Source organism: Saccoglossus kowalevskii, chromosome 16 (genome assembly GCF_978046115.1).
Source record: "Saccoglossus kowalevskii chromosome 16, keSacKowa6.1, whole genome shotgun sequence".
NCBI lineage: Eukaryota > Metazoa > Hemichordata > Enteropneusta > Harrimaniidae > Saccoglossus > Saccoglossus kowalevskii.
The window spans coordinates 22,373,686-22,399,852 of NC_140656.1; the positions used below are offsets into that span (position 1 = coordinate 22,373,686).

General features: G+C 34.2%; 1 protein-coding gene across 1 annotated transcript in view; it reads left to right on the top strand.

The window, feature by feature from the left end:
- LOC100373574 (membrane-associated phosphatidylinositol transfer protein 2-like) overlaps positions 1-26,167 on the top strand; it is a 72,369-nt gene that overhangs the window by 20,156 nt on the left and 26,046 nt on the right. Inside the window, exons 2-9 of the mRNA XM_085491221.1 lie at positions 2,138-2,258; positions 4,660-4,792; positions 6,705-6,908; positions 9,424-9,642; positions 11,530-11,859; positions 19,084-19,176; positions 22,622-22,714; positions 25,771-26,077. Of these exons, the coding sequence (XP_085347347.1) occupies positions 2,181-2,258; positions 4,660-4,792; positions 6,705-6,908; positions 9,424-9,642; positions 11,530-11,859; positions 19,084-19,176; positions 22,622-22,714; positions 25,771-26,077 (1,457 nt within the window). The 5' untranslated portion in view covers positions 2,138-2,180. The remainder of the gene's footprint in view (positions 1-2,137; positions 2,259-4,659; positions 4,793-6,704; positions 6,909-9,423; positions 9,643-11,529; positions 11,860-19,083; positions 19,177-22,621; positions 22,715-25,770; positions 26,078-26,167) is intronic.

Here is a 26,167-nt window from a genome sequence, read left to right on the forward strand (position 1 = left end):
TATGGTAATCACATTGTGGTTTGAGCTGTGTGTGTCCCCCCCCCACAAAATTATTCTATACACCTGTGCCACCTTTTTATGCATTTTTCTTCAATTTGAAAAATTAAATAAATTTTACCATTGTCTGCATGTTTATGCCGCACATTCTTTTTTCTCACTCATTGAACACTATAAATTTTTCTGCTAATTTTTTTTATTTTTACAATTTTTTTTTGTATTTTTTCAATTTTTTTTTTTTACGAATAACAATTGCCTATTTTAATCAACATTAAAAAGTAAAAGTTGTTTTTAGAATAAGAAAACTGATACTGTGGTTTTATTTCTATGAAATCTCAGATTCATGGAATCAAACCTCATTACTAATATTTTTATTCCCAAAATGTTGGGAAAATGTAATTCAACGTAGCGTTTTGAAATCTTTCTAAACATAAAACTGATGTGATCATAAAATGTTGCACAGCGTGTGAATGAGATGAAAGAACGATGTGTGCAGACGATAAAGGCATTTTCAACCCCAACCGAGTTAACCTACTTTGTTGTGATTTTCAGTCGTTTGTTGTACAGTAAATGCAAAAGAAGTCTATTGCCTAAACAAGGCACTTAAGACATTATTTCAACACCCCAAGAGTTATGATTACATGTATCTGTCTGTATTTTGTTTACTCGTTTGTTCGAGTATAATTAATCACATGACATAATGCTTGGTGACATAATTTGCAATGCTATTGAATATCAGCGAACAATTCAATACTTAGAATGTTGTACGTGTAAATGTATCTATGTGGTTTTTTCATTTTTGTTTTCATTTTTTTTAATTTTTTTTTTATCTCTGCTGTATTCTCTCCACTTCTATAAACATCTGATTTTGTAAGCGGCCTTTGAAATCGATGTTTGTTTAATACACTAAACACTTTTGCTGGTGGAAAAAACACCCACATTTTAGTCTCTAAAATGGAATATGTGTTCTGTGGAAAAAGTGATGTTTTTTTTTAAAGCTCCCTACTTGAGCATGGAAATGTTGGGCAAAATGTGATAAAGCTGTCACTTGTAAAGACGTGCGTATGCTTCTAGCATATCTAAATAGATGTGATAATGTCATCGTGTCAATGAATTTTATCTCCATTTTCACAAGATTTAACCCTTTTAGGATACATGCACTAGAAGCTTTCACACTGCAAATTTTTTAGTGCAACACATTTTTATAAATTTTTTCACTAATTTTTGTTGTCAGTTTTGAAGCTGTCTCAATGCTGAGTCTAATATACTTTACATCTGACCCCTAGAGGTCACACATCCTGGAACTATTCATGACCCCTAAAGGTCGCACATCCTGAAACCATTCATGACCCCTAAAAGTCACACATCCTGGAACTATTCATGACCCCTATAGGTCACACATCCTGGAACTATTCATGACCCATAAAGGTCACACATCCTGGAGCTATTCATGACCTCTAAAGGTCACACATCCTGGAACTAATTAGGATCTCTAAAGGTCACACATCCTGGCATTTCATTGATAAGTGTCTATTTTTTGGGGGATGGAATTAATTCTTGTTGAAATTGTATTTGTACCCACTATACCAGGATGTGTGACCTTTTAGGGGTCATACATGCGTCTATTTCCAAATGTTAACAATTGAATGTTGCTTAAATAGATACTTAACTAAAATTTTCATTCACAAGAATGGAATGCGATGACAATTATTTGCGTTTTAGAATTCTTATCCTAAATGTGATTTGAAAATGCTTAACAGATTACATGTAGTTTTCTTCTCAAGCTGCATCATCAAAGAGGCCACCTTGGCGGCCATTTTATTTATAAACATGCATGTTGCCACTTGTTATCTACTGCATCCATTATCTAATTTGACTAAAACTGCGTTTATCCCGTCAACAGCTGACAGGTTCAAATATCCCTCATTTTATAAAGCAGTCAGTCAAGGTCGTTCATCTAGTTAAGAAATTCATAGCCATTATACGCTATTAAATGCGGGGGACTATACACATTCTTAACTACCTGTATTTAAATAGTCATACCAAATACGCTATAAATATTCGTGAGCGCTTGGTGTAAAATTTCAAGTGTTCATCATAAAAATACCTAACACCATTTCTTTTTTAATTCCGTTTCTAGAATTTTCTATTTTTAATTTGATGTTGCGATTACAAGAGTGGCAATGTTGATCAAAGAGTACAGAATCCCGCTTCCAATGAGCGTTGAAGAATACAGGATAGCTCAGCTGTATATGATACAAGTAAGTCTCGGATGTATGCGCTGATGAAACTGCTAATAGTGCACAAAAGAAAATCATCGCAAAATTGAACAAAAAAGGTGCATCTCATTCTTGTAGATTCACTTGTTACCATGGAAACTGAGATTCAATATACATGTGAGCTAGCGGGTGATAAAAGCAATTTTGCCTTCATCATCGCGTGCCGTTCTCTAATTTCTTTAAAATAATCGCAAGAATATTGAACTGATTGAAATTATAGGAGAGTGATTATCTTTAAGGTCAAAGTTCAAGGAAGCTGTTTTGAATAATTTACAATTTCGTAACTCTAATTTAATTTGACTGAATATGATAAGATTTTGTTGCCAGTATTGAATTAACAAATAAAAGTACAGATCAATGGAAATCTCATAAAGTCAAAATGTGTTGACAACCACTTTTCTGAACTATGATGAATGATGTCACTTATTGTTTATGTCAAATTATCCGATAAAAAAAAAATGAGTCACTAGAAATTATGTCACTTTGTATTATCTCTGTTGCGTTAACCTTTTTACCACCAGGCTTTCTCACCCAAATTTGTCTACACTAATATTTCTAGAAATGAACCCTAATTTTGGAGCCAACAAAACTATTTTAGTTAATTTTCAGTTTTTACTTGAAAAAGGAAAGGAAAGTGCAGACTATAAAAGGGACTGTTTTGTGAATTTTTGATGAAAAGAAGGGAACTAGTGGTGAAAAGGTTAATAAATAATTTTATACACTTTGTTAAATATAATGAAACCGTCGCAGGTTCAATATTAGCAATGTATATATCAACTATTTTGTGTATTTATGATGAGAAGAGGTAGCTGGTGGTGAAAAGGTTAAAAGCCAAATACCTGGTGGCGGCCATTGGAAAGACATTTACATCCTGGTTTTTTCAGAGGTATCACCCTATAACAGCAACTCTTAGGGGGTCATGCATAAGGCCCTCTAATTTATTGGGATTTATTAGTTTTTTTTACTGGGTGTTTTGATACATCTTGGTTTTTGTTTGTGTACTAGTAACATCATGTGATATTCAAGATTTCAATTTGAGGTGATGATCAGTTCTGATGAATCAATTTGTCATTATGATAAATTGACATGTTGATGTCTATTAGCAAAATCAAATTATATTTAATGATTTATTATCAATATCAATTATGAAAGGTTTCTAATTATTGTTAGTAATCTTGTGTTTTCCACAATGAGTTAAGGGTAGGCGGCTTGCTCGAAAACCACCTGTGCCTTCCACCCAATCTATGGATTCTATAGATATTTGAATCAGGAAAAATCATTTATTTTGGGTCCTGTCTGTCCATCCGTGTCTGTGTCTGTGTGTCCAGAACCATTCAATATTTTTTGAAATTTTGCGCAAAATCTAAAAAGTATAGTGTACATATGAACAAGAAGTTATTTAAAAATTCAAACAAAAATGGTTGATGTTGTCATTTCAGCCAAGTGTGAGATTTGTTTAATGCAAATATTATTTTTGCTTTTTCCCATGTTGCATTTTATAAAAAAAGGGCTGAAGATGCTACGAGTTTAGCGCTGCCATACTCAATATTTTATCGACTAAAACGTTTCATCAACTAATTGTGAAAAAAAGGTTTGAAAAGAGGGTATCAGAACCATATCCATAGAAAAAATGTAATTCCCTCTAGTGTTAAGCCATACTGTGGCAGTCATTTGATTTGAAAAGTGGTCACGTACATGTACATAGCTGGGGTTCAAAAACTAGTTTTGTTTGCTTGTACCATATTTACTATATTAAAAGCACACAAAACCAATAACTGCATCTCTTGCGTTATACCTGATCCTTAAATAATCAGAAGGAATGCATTTTCAGTATATCAGTGTCTAAGATGTGTTAGACATGACCAGCTCTGATCCTTTGAGTGCCATGGTTTTTTCTGCCACAATTTTAGTGCCAAATTTTGCCTATTATGTATTTTTCTGTAATTTATAAAATAATTTCTAAAATACTGTGGAATACTTTAATTTCGCTGGAATTAATTTTCGCTGAAAATGCTTTTTGGTTTTTCTTTATGGAATTTATTTTCACTAATTTTTGATGAGTTTAATGTGAAATATAGGAAAAAAAGTATATTTGCTGAATTTTATTTTCACGGAATCATCCCTTCAGCGAAAATAGCGAAAATAAATTCCAAGCGAAAATAAAGTATTCTACAGTAAGTGGACATGATTTTCTATTGTCCGCAGATCTTCATCAAACTATTAGAAAAATTAAGAAAAAAATAATTAAAAAAATTGAAAAGGTGACACTATAACTGACTTAGAATTTGAAAGGGTTGAGTCAATGTCACCACATATCTAAATACCCCAGTATCTTTATCTAGAAAATATAAATACAATTAGTACCGGTACTTTATGATTTCAGAAAAAAAGCCGAGAAGAGTCTCAAGGAGAAGGAAGCGGTGTAGAAATTCTAGTTAATAAGCCATACACCAATGGTCCTGGAGGCAATGGGCAATATACATATAAAGTTTATCACATAGGCAATCACTTACCAGGTATGTGACGGAATAGTAGTAGTAAGGGAATATGGGACTGTTAGATGAGAAAATGACTGTAAGATGAGCTTGAGTCTTTTGGGTGAGAATGTGTCTTTTATGCGAGAATGTGTCTGTTATGCGAGAATGTGTCTGTTATGCGAGAATGTGTCTGTTATACGAGAATGTGTCTGTTATGCGAGAATGAGTCTGTTATGCGAAAATGTGTCTGTTATGCGAGAATGTGTCTATTATGCGAGAATGTGTCTGTTATGCGAGAATGTGTCTGTTATGCGAGAATGAGTATGTTATGCGAGAATGAATATGTTATACGAGAACGAGTCTGTTATGTGAGAATAAGTCTGTTATGCGAAAATTAATCTGTTATGCGAAAATGAATCTGTTATGCGAGAACGAGTCTGTTATGCAAGAACGAGTCTGTTATGCGAGAACGAGTCTGTTATGCGAGAACGAGTCTGTTATGCGAGAACGAGTCTGTTATGCGAGAACGAGTCTGTTATGCGAGAACGAGTCTGTTATGCGAGAACGAGTCTGTTATGCGAGAACGAGTCTGTTATGCGAGAATGAGTCTGTTATGCGAGAACGAGTCTGTTATGCGAGAACGAGTCTGTTATGCGAGAACGAGTCTGTTATGCGAGAACGAGTCTGTTATGCGAGAACGAGTCTGTTATGCGAGAACGAGTCTGTTATGCGAGAACGAGTCTGTTATGCGAAAATGAATCTGTTATGCGAGAATGAGTCTGTTATGCGAGAACGAGTCTGATGCGAGAACGAGTCTGTGATGCGAGAACGAGTCTGTGATGCGAGAAGGACTCTGTTATGCGAGAACGTGTCTGTTATGCGAGAACGTGTCTGTTATGCGAGAACGTGTCTGTTATGCGAGAACGTGTCTGTTACGCGAGAACGTGTCTGTTACGCGAGAACGTGTCTGTTACGCGAGAACGAGTCTGTTACGCGAGAACGAGTCTGTTATGCGCGAACGACTGTGATGCGAGAACAACTCTGTGATGCGAGAACGACTCTGTGATGCGAGAACGAGTCTGTTGTGCGAGAACGAGTCTGTTGTGCGAGAACGAGTCTGTTGTGCGAGAACGAGTCTGTTGTGCGAGAACGAGTCTGTTGTGCGAGAGCGAGTCTGTTGTGCGAGAACGAGTCTGTTGTGCAAGAACAAGTCTTTTGTGCGAGAATGAGTCTTTTGTGCGAGAATGAGTCTGAGGCCGTAAGATGAGAACTGGCATGTTAGGTGAGAACAGGATCTTTAGATGAGAACTGGATCGTTAGGTGACAACAGGGCTGTTAGATGAGGTGAGAACATAACTGGTGTGGGAGTGAGACTGCAAGGTGAGAATGGGATTTGAGTTTGTACAGGACTGTGATGTGTGAATGTTGGGTGGGAACTGGACTGTTAGGTGAGAACAGAACTTGTGGTGAATATGGGACTGCAGGGTAAGAACAAGACCATAAATTTGATATCAAGGAGCCAATAGTTGTTACTATGTTACTTTTCCAACAAAAACAAAAATAGATTTAGGAATATTTATGACAATATTTTTATTTTTGTGTAATATTTTTATTTTTGTGTAGCATTCTATGTTAAGTACAAAGTAAGTAAGTGCAAATAAGTCAGATATTACAACTGGCCATGAAAAAATCTTATCAGGAACTATAATCCTTCCTAAATCTTTTTTTTGTGTCCATTTTGTTGAGTTTTTATATTTCAACTATAAAATAACAGTTAAAATTTCATGTTTGTATTACATAAAACCTTTTACAAAACCAAAAACAAGTAAACAGTTTTATCCATACGATCATTAGTCCGCAAATTAATCCACTGCTTGTTAAAAATGAATTGAAATGACAGAAATAAAAGACTTGACTGCTTTCTAATATACTCTATAATGTTTCCTTGAAGGCTGGTTTCGTGCTATTCTTCCAAAGTCAGCACTACGCGTGGAAGAAGAAGCATGGAACGCTTACCCTTATACCAAGACGAGATACACTTGTCCATTTGTAGAGAAGTTTTCACTAGAAATAGAAACCCGATACTTTGCTGATTGTGGCACCAGAGATAATGTATTTGATCTCAGTTCCACTGAATTGAGAAACAGATTAGTCGGTAAGTTATTCATGCCACAATGAGATTGCACAAAATCAAATTGCACAAGCACGAATCAAATTTCTCAAAGCATGCCCGCTCAAATCAAGAGCAAACCAGGACAACCAAAACGTGAAACTATGTCTAAAAACATCATAACCGTAAAAATCATATTTGAGGCCTCAGCTTTAATAGAAGCCGCACCCCTAACTTGAGACATTGTTTCATGTTGAAATTGACAAGTTTTGATCCCAGGAAAAAGCCTGCAATATAAGCCGCAGCCACCACATATTTCAGAAAAAGATGTACCATTTAATTTTAAATTAAGGCATAATTTTTCGAACATTTCAATGATTCCTGATGCTTAGATTAGAGTCTAATTTAGGTTTTCCGTAGTCATTGACGCTTATTCCAGAGTACAGGTCTATTGTGGGTCGCGTGAATGGGTAAACTGCGTTTCGACAATGAGCTGTTATTATCGTCAAAAGTGTTAAATTCTTCTTCGATGCTCAGCTTATCTTTTGAAAACAATTAATTTCTTGATTTAAAAAAAAATCATGCCATTTTCCCATCAAAACGATCGCACTACAACAACGACAAATCTCTTCCGTGTTTCGTTTACCATGAAGTTGCTGAACTACATATTTAAATGACTATGGCAATTTAATCACGTTGGCACCATCCAGCGTTTAGATTGGTTAATTAGCGACTTGACCTATCAGGTCAAAAAACAGTTTCAAGTCACTAAAGATGTTTGAACAAGCATGGCGGATATCGTATCGGATCGAGCGTTTATATGTGACCGAAATCATTCGCTTGCGGTGAAACTAAGTTGAATTTTCACAACAATTCAACGAATTTATTTTTTGTACGTTATTGTAATCACTACTGAGTAATAATCAGCAATTGTAACACTTCGAAAACAAGTAAGTTATTCACTTGTGTGACACGCAGCATGACCGTTACCGTGATCATTTGCTACTAAGAATGTATTCGTTTTTGTTTTTATTTCTTTTAGAATATACTTTTCGTTTTCAAAAAAAATAAGAAAATAAATATATATTACATTAAATAATATACTGAGTATTTTTTTTTATCATGCGAACATTTTTTTTTTGATGGACTTTTTTTATTTTAATTTCCCAGATGTTTAAGTTAAACATCGAATGTACAGTCACTCTGCCGGAAGTCAAACATGCCAGTAGTCGAACACAATCGACTGTGTCAGACGGCTGTCTCTCAGTTGTAACCTATATCGGTGCTAACAAATTAGTCTATTCAAGAGATTGTAGTATACGGTACCGTAATCTTAAAATGCATACAAATCTATTTGTAGATATTATTTATTGTGCAGTATGTTATACAGTGTGAAATTTCGTTTGTGTACAAGTTTGTCTGTGTGTAAAAATCCGAAAGTGCGCTTAGAATCGCAACAAAGTTGCAATCGAGTGTCGTGCATCTCATTAGCATATCATTATCCCTTCTGGCCTTTGTTTTTTGAAAAAATTTCTCACTATTGCTGAAGTGAATGCTCTAATTAAAGCCGCACCAAGACTTCACGCATCTGAATTCGTCCATTGAAAAAAGGAATTTTAATTAAAGCCGCGGCCTCAATTCAGGATTTTACGGTACATGAAAAATGTTTTGCATCGACAAGTTAAAGGACTTGGACAGGTCAGTGTATGAATGTATATTGACATAAAAATCTGATTAGCTGGTTATTAATCATGTGACTTGCACATGTTCAAATTGTTCAAATCTGATTTGCTGCTCGTAAATCACATGACCAAGCCACACATCTTCTTAATATTTTATGTCACCACACAGGACTTTGTATCCATGTTTTGGAATTTATTAAAAAACATTACATATTTTAATAATTACTAGAACTGTTGAATAAACATCCATACCTGCATACATGTATTATCCATGGTAACAATTGTTTATATGAATTATTAATATTGCATAACTACACTATTGTAATGTACATGTATTATAAAATATTTACCATGATCATAGTGTTTCTATGACTTCATCAAAATAAAGTTGATTTAACAGTTTACATTTCCATACCAAAACACCATGACAACAAGAGTCTTTCACTTTTACTTTGTCCATATCAATATTGTAGGTACAATGGCTGTCTTCATTGTTTTTGTTGTATGATAAATATACCACATATATTTAAACATATATTCTTTTTCATGATTCTTTTATTTTTTATTTTCTCAGTACATAATTTTGTGCTGTAGCAGGTAGTTTGTATGTGCACCTGTTAGTGATAGCACTTCTTTCTTGTTCAGAAAAATATTAGTTTGGGTATCTCATTATGTTTGAATCGAGTGCAGAGGTCTTTGTTACTCGTCTTTGTAACCAGTTATTTGTAAAAATGTATAAATGACAATCCTCCATGCAAATCTCTCGCCAATGGCTAATTTCTAGCATAAACAAAAAAGGAAGAATCTCTTTTAAATAATCACTTATCTCCACTGGAGTTGTAAAGATTGTCTTAGGTTGTTTTCCATCTCTTCATCAGATCTTATAGATGTTGTTAAAGAGCAAATTCCCAGTGGTGAGTACAAACGAGAAGAAGATCCACGTGTTTATAAATCGCAGAAAACAGGCCGGGGTCCCCTGACTGAAGAGTGGTTAAAAGACAAAAGTACCAAAATTATGTGTGCATATAAGCTGTGTAAAGTAGAGTTCCGCTATTGGGGAATGCAAAATAAAATAGAAAGGTTCATTCATGACATTGGTAAGTCAATTATATCAAACACTAATAATAATAATAATAATAATAATATAATAATAATAATAATAATAATAATAATGATGATGCACATATATATAAAGCACCCAAGTACTTGAGAACATTCAAGGGCACTGCACATTATTACACTGGCAGTTGGCAATGTACTGAGTCAAACTTACTTGCCATCTCAACTCGCGTGGGAGCACAAAACCCTGGCTGCTATATACAGGAACACATGGGTTTAGATGCCTATCATTCCCTACCAGGTCCCTATTCACTATTGGGTAGTGAATAGCAATAACGGTAGTGTACCTTGCCTGAGGATACAGCACCATGGCATAGCTAAGAGTTGAACAACCAATGTGATTGCAAGTTCAGTGTGATAACCATTGGACCATGCCAAATGCAGAATAAAATAGAATGGTTTATACACTACATTTGATGATCATATCAAACACTATTTGCAGCGGGTGTAGAATGAACATGACATCGTTGGGTCAATCATATCAAACACTATTTGCAGCGGGTGTAGAATGAACATGACATCGTTGGGTCAATCATATCAAACACTATTTGCAGCGGGTGTAGAATGAACATGACATCGTTGGGTCAATCATATCAAACACTATTTGCAGCGGGTGTAGAATGAACATGACATCGTTGGGTCAATCATATCAAACACTATTTGCAGCGGGTGTAGAATGAACATGACATCGTTGGGTCAATCATATCAAACACTATTTGCAGTGGGTGTAGAATGAACATGACATCGTTGGGTCAATCATATCAAACACTATTTGCAGCGGGTGTAGAATGAACATGTCATCGTTGGGTCAATCATATCAAACACTATTTGCAGCGGGTGTAGAATGAACATGACATCGTTGGGTCAATCATATCAAACACTATTTGCAGCGGGTGTAGAATGAACATGTCATTGTTGGGTCAATCAGATCAAACACTATTTGCAGCAGGTGTAGAATGAACATGTCATTGTTGGGTCAATCATATCAAACACTATTTGCAGCGGGTGTAGAATGAACATGACATTGTTGGGTCAATCATATCAAACAGGTGGTTTATATTCACTGACAAACTTGTGTGCATTTGCTTCATTCTCTGTTGTCATTGATGTTTGTTTAAATTGTATTTTGTGTACATGATGATGAAAAGCTACGCATATAATTAATTTAAAATAAACACTGTTATGATCTAGATTTAATGTTACTTGATTTAACAAGAATTTTTTTTATTCAATCACATGCCTGGAAAACCCTGGTAGAGATCGATTATTTGTTGTCTGAGGGCACCCAAATCCAAGGCCATAATTTTAACAATGCTTTAGACTGATTAAAAAATTTGTGAAAAGGGAATAATTTGATCATAATTTCTTCATATTTTTTCAGAAACACCTCCGTAACCAATGAACTTATATTTGGTCCACAACTAGCAAAAGAATTCAGAAAATGTTTGCCCAAAAATTTATGGCATTCAAAGATTTAATACTTAATTTCTAAGAGAAGAATTTTAAAGTTGCATTCCTACTTTGTAAATTAAGCAGAACACCTCACACTGAATATTGCGATCACCATGAAAAATAACACAATCTGTTTCTATGGCAAGAAATCCTGAAACATTGGAACATAGAACTAGCTAATCATGGTTTCTAATCTCCAGATGAAATATAATTTTCATTGTCAAGGCTACTTTGTTTAATTTTAGAAGATACTTCTAAATTTGATTTCAGGATGTTTTTGGATAAGATTTTTGGATAAGAACTGCTCATATTCCAAAGTTTTTAGGCTAATAATGGTTACAGAGGTCATTGAGTTTTTGTTCAGATCTTACAATTTGCTAATGGAATTTGAATGTTTTAAATTGATTTTTCAGCTTTGAGGAAAACCATGGGAAGAGCACATCGACAAGCATGGTGTTGGCAAGACGAGTGGTATGGATTAGATATCAGCGACATCAGAAAGCTTGAAGAGGAAGCTGCTGAAGAACTGGCACAAAAGATGGCCGATGTAGGAGAAGGAGACAAGGAGAGTAAAGATGAAAATAAAGGATACACGTCCAAGAGCACAAATCGAGTAGACTTAGAAAGTTTGGGTTCTTTGTCAGAAGATACTTCAAGTACAATTGAGCCGGCTTCTGATTCACCAGATATTGCTATTTCAAGTAAACGAAAGTTATCAAACCGCTTATCAGTGGATAGTCAAGGTATGTTTTGATCAATTAAAGCATCTCAAACCCTTTCTCATCCAAGTTCTAGGAAGTCACAGCAAACATTCACTGGATGCTAGGGAGTCAAAGTGAACATTTCACTGGGTTCGTGGAAGTCACAGCATACATTCACTGGATGCTAAGGAGTCAAAGTGAACATTTCACCAGGTCCTAGGGAATCCCAGTGAACATTTCACTGGGTGCTAGGGAGTCCAAGTGAACATTTCATCATCCCAACCTATAATGCACGCTATACAGCTCATAAATTACATCATTAACCATTTGAGCACAAAGTCAAATTTTACCATCTTTCATAAAACCAACTAGCAACATTTTTTTTTTAATTTTTGTAAAATAATTCAAAAGGACAATGAAAAATTATGTCTAATGAAACCAAAATTAACAAAGACAAATTAAAAATACATAAAATGTACCAATATTTTTGTAGGAATAACGATGACGTTGAATGATGTGAATTAGTTGTTAGACAAACAGTAAAGTTATTAAATAAACTAGTATTTACAACTGTTGTTGTGTTAGCATAATGTTACTTCAGGCAGTAAACTTTTTTGGGATTCACGACAAATCACTTCAAAGCCACATTGCAGTAACACAGTGGATACTAAAAGATCTTTATCGTCTGCAAATGGTGTCCGCATTCGATTTGTTTCATATGCTGAGAGATGATGGTTATGTCAGTTCCATTTTAATAAAATCAACCAAATCATGACTGTTTCCACTGAGAATCCTGGAAAGGTAAGACTAGTTTTTAATGGTTTTCATATTTTTTTTTAGTTTTATTGAGGATCGTTTTCCAACTAACCGTGTGTGCTGCCGTTTTAGAAATTCATTATTTTTGAATGTTATTATTTGAATTTATACTTAACAGTCACAGATCATAAACTGGTGCTGCAGGCACAAGATTACATTTCAAATTTCCTCAAAGTAACAAATATACTCAATCAAAATTTCATGTGAGCACTGGGATCATCTTCTGATTAGTGTCATCTGATTTTTCCAATCGTTTATTTGTGGGTATGTTCTTGCAACAAAATATTCAACATCACATTCACCTCTGATGATCAATCAAGACTTGTCTTTTGATTTGCTGCCCGTTTAAGATTGCAACTGGAATAATTTGTATAATTCGCTTTTGTTAACAAATATTGCTATAAAATACTTGAGCTATGTTGGTATAATCCCCCATCTCCACAGTATTATGTACACCAAATTTAGATTTTTTCCCCCAGAAATTAAACATGGAAGAATGTAGACACACACGGATTCGGGCAAATTGATCATAAATTCATATGCTGCTAAAAATATGTATATTATCATTAAAAAAAAATGACAAGCTTCTCTCTTTGTGATTGTAATTTGTATATTTTGCACGTGCTAGAAACATTCAGCATGTGTCTGTTTTAATTCTTAAAATAAAATACAAATTGGAAAACAAGTTTTCTAATTAATTATACTTTGGGCCCAGAGGGTTTCAGTCTGAAAATGAAAAATGAATATTACTAATGGTTTCTGTTTTTCCCACCAGGATTGAAGCTATTATGGAATAGAAGACGATAGGCGTCACTGGAAATTCCTGAGTCTTTAAAAATTGCATTTCAACATACACTGATAATTGATAACAGATGGATGCATATTTATGCCCCTTGATAATGTATCTAAGGCTTCTCAAGAGATTTCTGTTTCTCGGAATTATGGAACCTTGTTGCAAATCATTTTGTTTTTCATATTTGATTCAAAATGGACGACTGGCGGCTATTTTGTTTTAATGACTGCTTTTCCAGAGCCATCATGACACATATGTAATGGCAACCAACTTGTTTTTTTTCACCACAAAATTTTTCTGCACTTTTTTTCCTTGTATTCTTCAATATTTCTGGGAATGAATCCTAATTTTGGAGCCACTGGTCAAATTTTGAGTCAATTTTCAGTTTATACTCAAAATGTTTTGCTATTTTTGTCCCAATTTGTGGTGAAAAGAGAGAACTGCTGGTGAAAATGTAAAAATTCATCAAAATATTGGTAGAGTATGGAGAGATTTTGGTCAAACTCCGTATTTATATACATTAGATGAAATTAAAAATGACCAACAAGTGGCTTGTTTTAATGACTGTAGTTTTCAATTGGCTATACTTAAACTGATAACTCACAACGAAATGCAATTTCTTGTTATTTTTGTGCAATTTTGGATAGAATGGGGTATGTTTTTTTTCTGTTTCAAGTGATATTTTGTCGATCTAATTCACACTTAATGCATATATTCAAAATGATTAATTATTAAATGTTTAAAGTTGAACAACATTCTGTTGTGATATTGAATAATCTTAAAACATAAACAATTTAAAACGGTATCATTTCTCCTGGGATGAGAAGCATCTCTAAATTTCATCTTTTAATCTTTGAATTCTGACTTTTAATCATGAAATTTTGATTTACGATTATACAATTTCGAATTTAAGTACCAGGTAAGTCAAAATTTTGAGCTTTAATTGCCGAGCTCCACGTTTATAAATTTATTGGCACCTTTTGAACACCATTATTTTTCAAATCAAATATTAATGCAAATTTTTCATACATTTTTAGTCCCCGTTCGAACGCAGTCCGAAAACGGGGACTTATGTTTTGCCCTGTGTGCGTCCGTGCGTCCGTGATCACCTGTATCTCGAACATGCATGAACCGATTAAGTTCAAACTTCACTCATACATCACACCTTATATGGGACATATGCACATGCATTTTTTTCATGATCCGATTAACGATAGCCGAATAGCGGCCATTTTAAGGCCGAAAATGCATCAAAATCGCACATTTTCACCATTCCGGACCCGGATCTCAGTTATGCATGGACGGATTTTGTTCAAATTTGGTACATACATTAAACATAATAGGACCTTGATGCACGTCATTTTTTTTTTTTGGATCGGGTTCGAAATGGCCGACTGGCGGCCATTTTGTTTTAAAGAATTCAGTTCTGGATCCGTATCTGAGACATGCTTGGATTGATCGAGTTCAAACATCACACACACAAGGTACATCATGTCACAAATATGTATGTGCATTTGTTTCATGATCTCATTAACGATAACCAAATGGCGGCCGCTTTAAGGCCGAAAATGCATTGAAATCGCACATTTTCAACATTCCGGACCCGGATCTCAGTTATGCATGGACGGATTTCATTCAAATTTGGTACATACATTAAACATAATAGGACCTTGATGCACGTCATTTTTTTTTTCGGATCAAGTTCGAAATAGCCGACTGGCGGCCATTTTGTTTTAAAGAATTCAGTTCTGGATCCGTATCCGAGACATGTCTGGATTGATCAAGTTCAAACTTCACACACACAAGGTACATCATGTCACAAATATGTATGTGCATTTGTTTCATGATCTCATTAACGATAGCCGAATAGCGGCCATTTTAAGGCCGAAAATGCATCAAAATCGCACATTTACACCATTCCGGACCCGGATCTCAGTTATGCATGGACGGATTTTGTTCAAATTTGGTACATACATTAAACATAATAGGACCTTGATGCACGTCATTTTTTTTTTTGGATCGGGTTCGAAATGGCCGACTGGCGGCCATTTTGTTTTAATGAATGCTTTTCCAGAGCCATCATGACACACATATGTAATGGCAACCAACTTGTTTTTTTTCACCACTAAATTTTTCTGCACTTTTTTTCTTGTATTCTTCAATATTTCTGGGAATGAATCCTAATTTTGGAGCCACTGGTCAAATTTTGAGTCAATTTTCAGTTTATACTCAAAATGTTTTGCTATTTTTGTCCCAATTTGTGGTGAAAAGAGAGAACTGCTGGTGAAAATGTAAAAATTCATCAAAATATTGGTAGAGTATGGAGAGATTTTGGTCAAACTCCGTATTTATATACATTAGATGAAATTAAAAATGACCAACAAGTGGCTTGTTTTAATGACTGTAGTTTTCAATTGGCTATACTTAAACTGATAACTCACAACAAAATGCAATTTCTTGTTATTTTTGTGCAATTTTTGCTAAAATGTGCACACAAAAAATAATTGTGGACAGTGAAGGAATTGACGAATATTTCCAAATAAGAAAATCTGCATTTAGCTTGAATTAGCCCATCTACCATTAAACCATTAAACAAGCTGTTCAAAACATTGATTTAGAGATTTTGCTGGTAATAACAGATCCATTGCGTTCACTACATTGTATGCAAGTCTATGAAGCAACTGTCACACACTTTGAGATAAATATTCCAAGCATTTTTCGCAAGCAAGAAGCAATTCACATTTCAAAAAAAATGGCTGTTTCCAGACCAGTCTATAGAGGGACTGTTGCTATGACTTGCACACAAATGACCACCGCCTTTTAAAACATCACCTATGGAATGTTAAAAATTCATTGATTTCTAAAGTCAACAAATTACATGTAGTTGTTTGTTTTAAAGTACTGTAAAATAAGCCGTCTCCGTATCCGTATCCGAAGTCGCACCCATTATTTTTGAATAATTGAGAACCAAAAATTCCTCATTTCTCGTATGTGTAGATGCTCTAATAGAAGCTGCATCCCCTCTGTTACATTGTATCATTTTAATAGAAGCCTCGGTTTCTGATACAGATTTCACAGTAGCATTTTCTTAATATATATTCCAGTATAGACCTAAATAATCTTTTTCTGGTCTACAGTTACTGTCAGGTGACATCAACACATTTATTTTTCTGGGTCTTGGTTCTTAGGGACCCTACTGAAATACTAGACTCTTTGGATTGAAATACAGTGAGACAGCTTTTATAATTTTATCAAGGACATGGGAATAGAATCTCATCAATATTTACTGAAATGATTAATTGGATCTCCAGCTAATCTCAGCTTAGGGCTACAGCTTGACACCTACCAGTACAACAAATGTTATGTAATCCTAATCCAGTCCTATAGTTTTACATGTATGATGAGAGGTCTGGTTTGTGTCATAATGTGTATTTTGCATGTGCCAGGAAAATTCTGCATGTGTTATACTTAGTTTCATTGCTGAGGCCTTGAATAGACAGTTGTGTAAAAATAGTATGCATACAATATTTGATGTGTTCAGAAGCGGATCTCTAATAAACCAAACATTACATTACATTTATTGTATATAGGATTTGATCACATACACAACTCTGTTCTTTACGTAAGTGCACTACTGTTGGAAACCTGGGTTATTCTCAACATCACCTAGCTATGTACAAAATTCACAATTGTAACAGAATTTTAAATAACATGTAATACTGTAAATTACTTTATTTTCGCTTAGAATTAATTTGTGCTATTTTCACTGAATGAATGTTTCAGTGAAAATAAATACAGGAGATATACCTTTTTTCTTATAGTTTACATTCAACTCGTCATAAATCAGTGAAAATATAAATTCCACACAAAACACCCAAAAAATCTTTTCAGTGAAAATTAATTCCAGCTAAAATAAAGTATTTTACTGTAGTAATATTTTATTGCATTTTTAGAAATCAAACATTTCCATCAGTTGTTAGCAATAAATATATATATATAACAAAAACTAAAAAGTAGTAGTACCGATATATATGTGTAGCTGATTTTTATTACCTGTGTTACTCTGTATTGCTATTACCTCTTGGTTGTGTGATGTGCATATTTGTATTAATGATAGACGCATAGCACTGGACCATGCATTGGACAGGGTTGGCTATGTGCTTACACATGTACAACCGCTGTTTAAAACCTTTTGACAACTGGTATGAAAAGCCAAATCCAAACACATGTTAATCTGTTTTTGTGAGAATGCGCAGATTATCTCCTGTGTTTACATTGCGCCTGAGCCTGTGCCAGGGAACTAATCACAACAAATAAACAACAAGTACAGATTGTTAGAATGTACCAAACATTCTGATCTTTCATTGTATGATACCATGGAGGTTTATACCTCTATGATGATACTAAGTGGTACAATATTGAATGGTACTGTATGTTATCTTGTGAAAATGTGGATGGTTTTTAATTTTTAGCTCTTGCAATAGGCGACTTTCCGTTCACTTTGAGATCTTGCATATTGTGAAAGGCTCGAACCGAACGTTTGTCACATAGATCAAATGATTTGATTTTGAATTTATGTTTCTTTTTTATAGCTCAATGTCGTAATGGCGATCCTTCAAGCGGAGAATATTGTGTTGAAATACCCATACTTCATAGAAATGAATTATCATCAATTGTGTATAGCACATTATTAAGCCTGGAAATACCCTAAAAATATTTTCGCGCTTGATGAACTCTATGTGCTGTTCGGAAGCCACTATGACCTTTGTTCGTCCTGTTTTTTCATTCTATTTCACGCATAACGCAGGACCTTACAGTCAACAGAAAATGGTCTATTTGTTTGCTGGTTTTCTTGATTCTGGGTGTTCTAATGAGCTACTGAATGATTATACAGACAAAATAGGAATTTTTTTACGCTGGAGCATACAGGTTTCTTAAAAAATGGTGGATATCAATCAAAACTTGTCAATTGACTACTTGTTATCGGATTTTGTTATGTAACATTCATAAAGAAGTAAATAAACTTGACTTGTCATAGTCGACTGTATTCAGTGATGCTATTGGTTAGAAATATGTACAGTGCCATCAATTTCCTTGATTTGATAATTTGAAATAAAAAACATTTTTTGACTCCCTAAGATCGCAGGGAAAGTCACTGTGAATCCCTAGCACTTCAGTGAAAGTCACTGTGACCTCCTAAGACCCTGCTGAAAGTGACTGTTACTCTCTAGGACTCTAAAAAGTTACTGTGATTCCATAGGACCCTGGTGAAAGCTGCTTATTCAGTTCTTCAAATCAAAATGATTCTTTTTGAAAAATACTTCTATATGGCAGTGTTGGCTAACATTCATAGCACCATAAGCATAAAATAAAAAATTGCTTCTACATACATGTACCCTATTTTCTATGCTTCCAGAGATATAATAATGTGCTAGGTACAATGTAACTTAAAAGCAAGAAGATCAGAAAAAATGTGAAGCGGTTTAGTTTGCAGATCCTGTCAATTTTCACTGTAATTGTTTATATTGTCAATTGCCTGTTGTTGTTTTTCTTGCTGATAGGTAATGTGTCCCTTTAAACTTGTTCAATTCGTTGCTTCCATGTACTGAGATATGCTTCTACTTGACTGACTACAATGCCTATTGTTTTCTTTACAGGATCCCCACTCACTGATATATCGCAGTGGCGTATGAACTCCATAGTTCGGGAATCAGATAGTTCTGGAGAAGATGAATTCTATGATGCCCAAGGTAATGCAAACTGCCCCCCTAACTTCCTTCAGAATTGCTACCTTCTGTTGTATCCATATTACAATATAGTAATTACTGACCTTCCTAGCTGCCTTAAATGGAATATCATGTGTATAATGTTGTATCATACAAGCCCCCCTAACTGCCTTCCATATCATCCATATCGCAAGATAGTATATTACTGGGCTCCCTAGCTGTCTGAATAGCAAAACATGTTTTATTCACTCAATCTGTAATGTTGTAATAATTAGCCGACTAATTTCCTTTTAAATAGCTTCCTTATTACAACATAGGTATATTAGTGTGTTCTCTAGTCGTCTTCTGTCTTAATTCACTTTGGTTTACCACTTTTTCTCCCACTATAATCTCCAAAAGTTATACATGTATTGATTTGGATTTGAATACGCTTGCTGTCCCCACAAATGCAGTGTGTTAGTTAAATTCAGAAAGATTAAATAATGCTACGTTTGAACCTAGTAGTCAAAGTGTTCTTAATACTAGTCGTTTGCCAATTCAGAGGTTTTGAGCTAGATTATTGGGATTTCACGATGACATTGCTATAAATTTGTTTTTATTTCCAATATCTATTATGTGTGTGGATTTTTTTATAAATATTGCTTTTTTCTCATTTTCCTCCCATATTTCCAAGTCTATCTCTGTGCAGATTAATTTTTGGCTCAAAGCCACCATCACCAGTTTTTTATTGGTCAACTCCGATAAATTCAGTCGTTTAACTTCATAGATCCTAATTCAGTCTTGATGTTTTGATTGAATCATTTAACTTGAATGTTTCATTTTCCCTTAAGACCAAGTGAACTCGTCTGTCACGGTAAAACTGATATCGGATTCACAGTTAGCATTGTGAAAAAAAAAATGTTGTCTACAGTATTCAGCTTAATGTATTTGAACACCAAATGTTAATATATGCGTAACAGTACGTGTGCACAATACGTCTGTAGCTGCCCCAGTAACCAACGCAAAATACTGATGTAACCTTCACTTTATTTATGACGAACAATATTGAGAAGATTGTAACACCGTCAAAACTGTGAGCATGTAGCTAGTGATCACTGAATGATGGAGCGGATTCAATTTGAATCAAATTCAGTTTGCAGTCTCCGACAGAACAATAAACCGTGTTAGTTAATCCTGATTAGTTAGTTCAAAACCACCTGACTATACTTTGATCCAAATTAGTTAACAGTGTTTCAAACTAGATTACCCCTAGTAGGAACAGCTGAACCAAGGCTACATGTACTTATTTTTGTCTTGTGATGTCAGGACTATTGTATATCACTAGACCCTTTAGCTGCCTGTGAACGACACACTTACAGTTCTATATATACGCATTACAAGTTTCCACAGTAGTGTATACATGTACCGGTATGTTGCAACATATTATTGGCCCCCTATCTTGCTTCAAAATATCACATTTTGCTTTGCTTGTGTTTTCCATCCAATTTAGATTAAGTGCACAGATGGCATGATTGTTTTCAAAAAATAAACCAGTACATTAAGCAAGCTTATAACTCGATACAATTCTGAAAAAAAATAATTACTTTTTATCTATTCTTTACTATTTCTGACTCTGTTTTTTTTAGCATTGTTTGTAAGTTTTTAAATATTTCATCAATTTGTTTAAGTATCTGTTTTTATTATTTTTTTTTCATACTACTGAGAATTATACTAAATACACTGAAAGTAGATGTTATCTTGGGGTATAAATGGGAAAGGAGGTGTTTTAACAATAATCTGATAAAACAATTGCCGAAAACATTAGACAAGGAATCTATTAAAGCAAGATGGCAACTGAAACTAACAACATCAAAATGCAACTAAATAATGTTATGACAAAAAATGAGATAAATCGTGAGAACAGCTAATGCAGTGTCATAAAAACAGTCTAATGAATACGCACACACACATTTTTATGATTTTTTTTTAAAATTTGTATTTAAAAATAGTTATAAAAACCATAATTCATCTAATTCTGAAAAAATAAAGTAGTAAAAATAGATAGTAAAAATATAATAAAATAGGGTACTATGGCATTTAATGTGAACTCGTATTCAGAATTCATTTTATAGTAATTGCTGACAATTTTCCTAGGTGTATTCAGTCAAGAGGTTCTATAACTCGGTGCTGTCAACGAGAACGTACAATATTGATATAGTAATGCAATATGTGTAACCATGGTAATATTTCTATCTGATGCGTTTTTGGGTTAATATTGATCTATCCCTTTAGGCACTGCTAAGCTAGTTCAAAAAATAATTTTGAAAATGAAAAGAAAATAGTGGCACATGTGTCATTGAGAATATTGTATAAAAGTTACTGTAAAATACTTTATTTTCGCTTGGAATTAATTTTCTCTATTTTCCCTGAAGGAATGATTCAATGAAATTAAAATCCAGCGAATATACCTTTTTTTCTATATTTTACATTCAACTTGTCAAAAATCAGTGAAAATAAATTCCCATAAAACACCCAAATAGTATTTTTAGCGAAAAATTAACTCCAGCTAAAATAAAATATTTGACAGTAATTCTATGAAAGATAAAATTTCCTGAATATGTGATTTACTGTTCACTGTGAGATCTCACGTAGTAATACGTGAAAAGACACAAAAATGATTGTTTTTAAACATGAATTTCATTATTTTAAAGCTCAATATCAAAATGGCAATCTTTCAGAGAGATATATTACATTGAGACGTTCTTTACTTCATCAAAGTTGACCATCAAATGTGAATAGTGTATTGTTATGCGTGGAAACTCGCACAATGTTTTGTCACTACTACGGTACTATGACCTTTGCCCTATTTTTAAATTTGAGTTTACACATAGCACAGGATTGCGCAGTGAACAGAAAAAAGGTCTTTGTCTTTTCATAAAAAGCGAGTATCATTGTCATCAATAATTTCAACTTATTTATGAGTATTTACCCTACGAGGGTAGATTACATTGCACAATTTAGATATGTGGCAGTTTCAAATGCAAGCTACATGTAAACTAGCTTTACCTCTCTGAGCACCACAGCCAACTTCAGGCACCATCCAAAAACTGCTTTTTTCCAAACAAATGTTGACGAAAATCTCAACTTTTGTGATCCAAAACTAGATGTAATGTCGCATTGTCATGTCACAAACTTTGCCACTCAAAGGGTTACACTTGAACCTAGACTGGCCCAACCATAGCAATTAGTCAAGCTACACGTATTCATTAGCATATTTATCACCTCAAAAATGCAGTGACAACTATAGAGGGCATGACAGAACAGACCTGTCATGAAAATGTTGTCAACGTGAGAGATTCTACAAACTACGATAGATCTTTAAGAAATTGTAATATAAATCAATACAATCGTACTTACCGGTTGTAGGTACTGTATGTTGCTATGTGTGGTGATAATAAATTTAGCTCTTGATGAATTTCTTTTCAAACAGAAGACGTGAGCGGAGAGATAAATGCAGGATTGTCAAAATGGAGCTCTGAAGAATATTTGACAAGAGAAATTGGGGATGCATCTGCAGACGAAGGTATTCTTTTTTTATATAAATATGAGTAAAATCTTATCATTTATTGAAAGTCATGAAGTATTTAATTTTTTTTCCCAAATTGATGTCGTGATGTGTTTTCACTTTTCGTTTCTTTGGTAATGGAAGACAAATTATTTTTATTATTTATTTAATATTTAAGCTGGAAATTGCAATTTTTATATCAGTGGCCTCAATACATTACCTTTTAAAAAAAAGAGTTGAAGTGTTGTGACTTTATCGGTGTCTCATGATGATCAGTTGTATTGCTGGAACAGAAGCTAATATTACTGTGAAATTTGTATTAGAAGTCATGGCTTCTTTTAAAATGTTGTAATGCAACAGAAGGAATGCGGCTTCTAATAGACTTCAAACTATCATCTGAATGTGGTATACATACATGTATGTACATGTACCTCCAATTTGGATCCATTTTGGAGTCTACAACTATAGTAATTATTACTGGAATCATAATTTTAAAGCAATGAAAAATGTTTTTTTCTGTCAGAAAATATAATTAATTCCTACCCCATGTTAAAAAAAGAAACATAATCTGAGAAGAGTAAACATTTTTGTAAAAAACATCCAAAAGGGTGTCGCACCCTTTCCACCCACCTTTCACCAATGTGAAATTAGGCTCATTTGATTCTAAAATGGATAAAAAAAAAGTCCAAAATGTTTACAGGAAAAATAAATCAATAAATTTGGAGGCTCCTTCAACAACCCTTTGATATTTTTTTGGTTTCACATCTTTTTGCACTTTCCTATCATGTTTTTGGTGATTATGGTTCAAATGGACATAATTTCCTATTTCGCTAGCAGGTCATGTTCACAATTTTGAAAACAATTTGAAATATTATGCAGGTTATTTTTTATAAAACGTGAAAAAAATTAACATTTTATCTCAAATGGTTAATCCAAATGTTATTTCTCGCAGAATATGCAAGAAAATTGTAACCTGAATTCAATACAACTGCAATTCTGAGCTATTTTTATGCAAATTAGCGTTAAATACAATTTATACCATGCCATATGATATGCTATTAAAAGCAGAGATCAAACATTTACTGTAAACAAAAAAGATTATGTACCATATGGCCCTCGACAGCGCAGTAATTTACTGATAATATTGCACCTTTGAACTTTTTATTGGTGTAATCTTTTGGACCGTAATTAATAACCATATGGTTATAGCTGTATTTTCAGTGAATGATAGTTGAAGTCCAAATTTCGCACTATTGAGCGTGTTACTAAGCATATTTGCAATGCATTATGGGATTTAAATTCAAGTTTTGCACTACCGAGCATATGTGAAATGCATTATGGGAGAGTAATTCAAGTTTTGCACGACTGAGCATATGTGAAATTTTGCACTACTGAGCGTGTTACTAAGCATATTTGCAATGCATTATGGGAAAGAAATTCAAGTTTTGCACTACCGAGCATATGTGAAATGCATTATGGGAGAGAAATTCAAGTTTTGCACGACTGAGCATATGTGAAATGCATTATGGGAGATAACTTGCCATCTAAAATAATTAAACATATAAATTGAATTAAATGTCAAAAAATAAAATATTACAATATTAACAAGTTAACATTTCTAAATAAGAAGAAATACCGGTACTCTCATCATATAAACCAATGCAAAATCTAAGATAGAATGCAGATGGTATTTTGGACTCTTGTTTCTCAATAATTGTTTTTCTGTATCCTGATGGCATGAACCCATACTAATCATTCTGCCAACCTCAAATAATCACCAACATATATGTATTCACATGTACATCATCAGATGGAATCTGACATCAGGTTATTGTGAACTCCAGATACTTAGTGTTGATGTTTTCTGAGTTTAGTCACATGCAAGGTGAATGTGAGTTTCATTGGGTTTGGTCTGCCACATTCCAACATGATACAGGACTTCAACATCACGACCTGAAATTTAAAATAGTAACTCATCAATCACTTTAAATATTCCAATATAAACTCCATTTATCGCTGAAACACTTCAAATGTATTTACAAGTGTAAACTTCTGGTAGTTACAGAGTTGTAGAATTTCATAAAAGCACAAATGTTGCTTAAATAGAAGAAACTGATCCAAGGAGTTGGCTGCAGACTACAAAAACGCAAAACTACGATTCAACTTCAAACAGGGAATGCAATATTATGGCACCTTCCAAAAAGGAGGTCATCCAATCAGTGACTGCATACTACAATTAATCATAGAGAGGATTGATTAATTTCCATATAAGCTGGAGCATAATAAATTATGCGTAACATCTACATTTGTATAAACACATAATATAAATTGAAACAAATTAAATAGATCAATAAATTCTGTAAATAGTCAAAAATTATCAACATCAAAATATATATCGATGGCGTATGGTTTTAATGATAGTGAGACACATGCATGACTCATGTTAGACAAATGCAAGACATGTGCAGTGCACATGCCAGAAACGTGCAATTCAAATGTAGTGCACATGCCAGACACATGCAATTCAAATGTAGTGCACATGCCAGACACATGCAATTTAATGCAGTGCACATGCCAGACACATGCAATTTAAATGCAGTGCACATGCAAGTCAAATGCAGTGCACATGCCAGACACTTGCAAGTCAAATGCAGTGCACATGCCAGATATATGCAAGTCAAATGCAGTACATATGCCAGACATGTGCAAGTAAAATGCAGTACATATGCCAGACATACATTGTGTATGCAAGTCAAATGCAGTACATATGCCAGATATATGCAAGTCAAATGCAGTACATATGCCAGATATATGCAAGTCAAATGCAGTACATATGCAGGACAAACGCAGCCCATATACAATGTACAAGACGACATGACAAAATATTGTAGCTCAAGCTATAAAATTATTGTTACTGACAGTACTTTTTCTAAAGCATAATTTTTCATATTAAATATACATGTAGTATTCATGATTTTCCTTACTAGTACTTGTGATGTTATGCATGTACATGTACTTCTTGTGGAGAAATATTGTACTTATTTGTATACTTGCATGTGTTCACTCCCACTTAGGAGGCGACTACACCAAGAATCGTCAAGTTCGACAAACCAGCATGGAATCAACACCCGGATCTCCAACGCTATCGATACGCGGACATGACCACCACTGTCGTATACACTGGCTCTTTTTAGTTTTACACGGTGGTAATATACTAGATGGAGGACAAGACATCAACTCCAAACAGATTGATTTGAATACACTTAGAGCTGCATTGGATGCAGTTACAAGGGCTCATTTCCCAGCTACTTATGGACATATCGCTGTCAAATTGGTTCCGTGTCCCTCCACATGCACTGAAGCACTCAATCTACTTACAAGGTATGTACATTTTTTCCCACTCTTGGGTCACAATGAATGAATATACTGTAATGCCTGCCTAATCAAAACACTAAAATAATCAAGGAAATC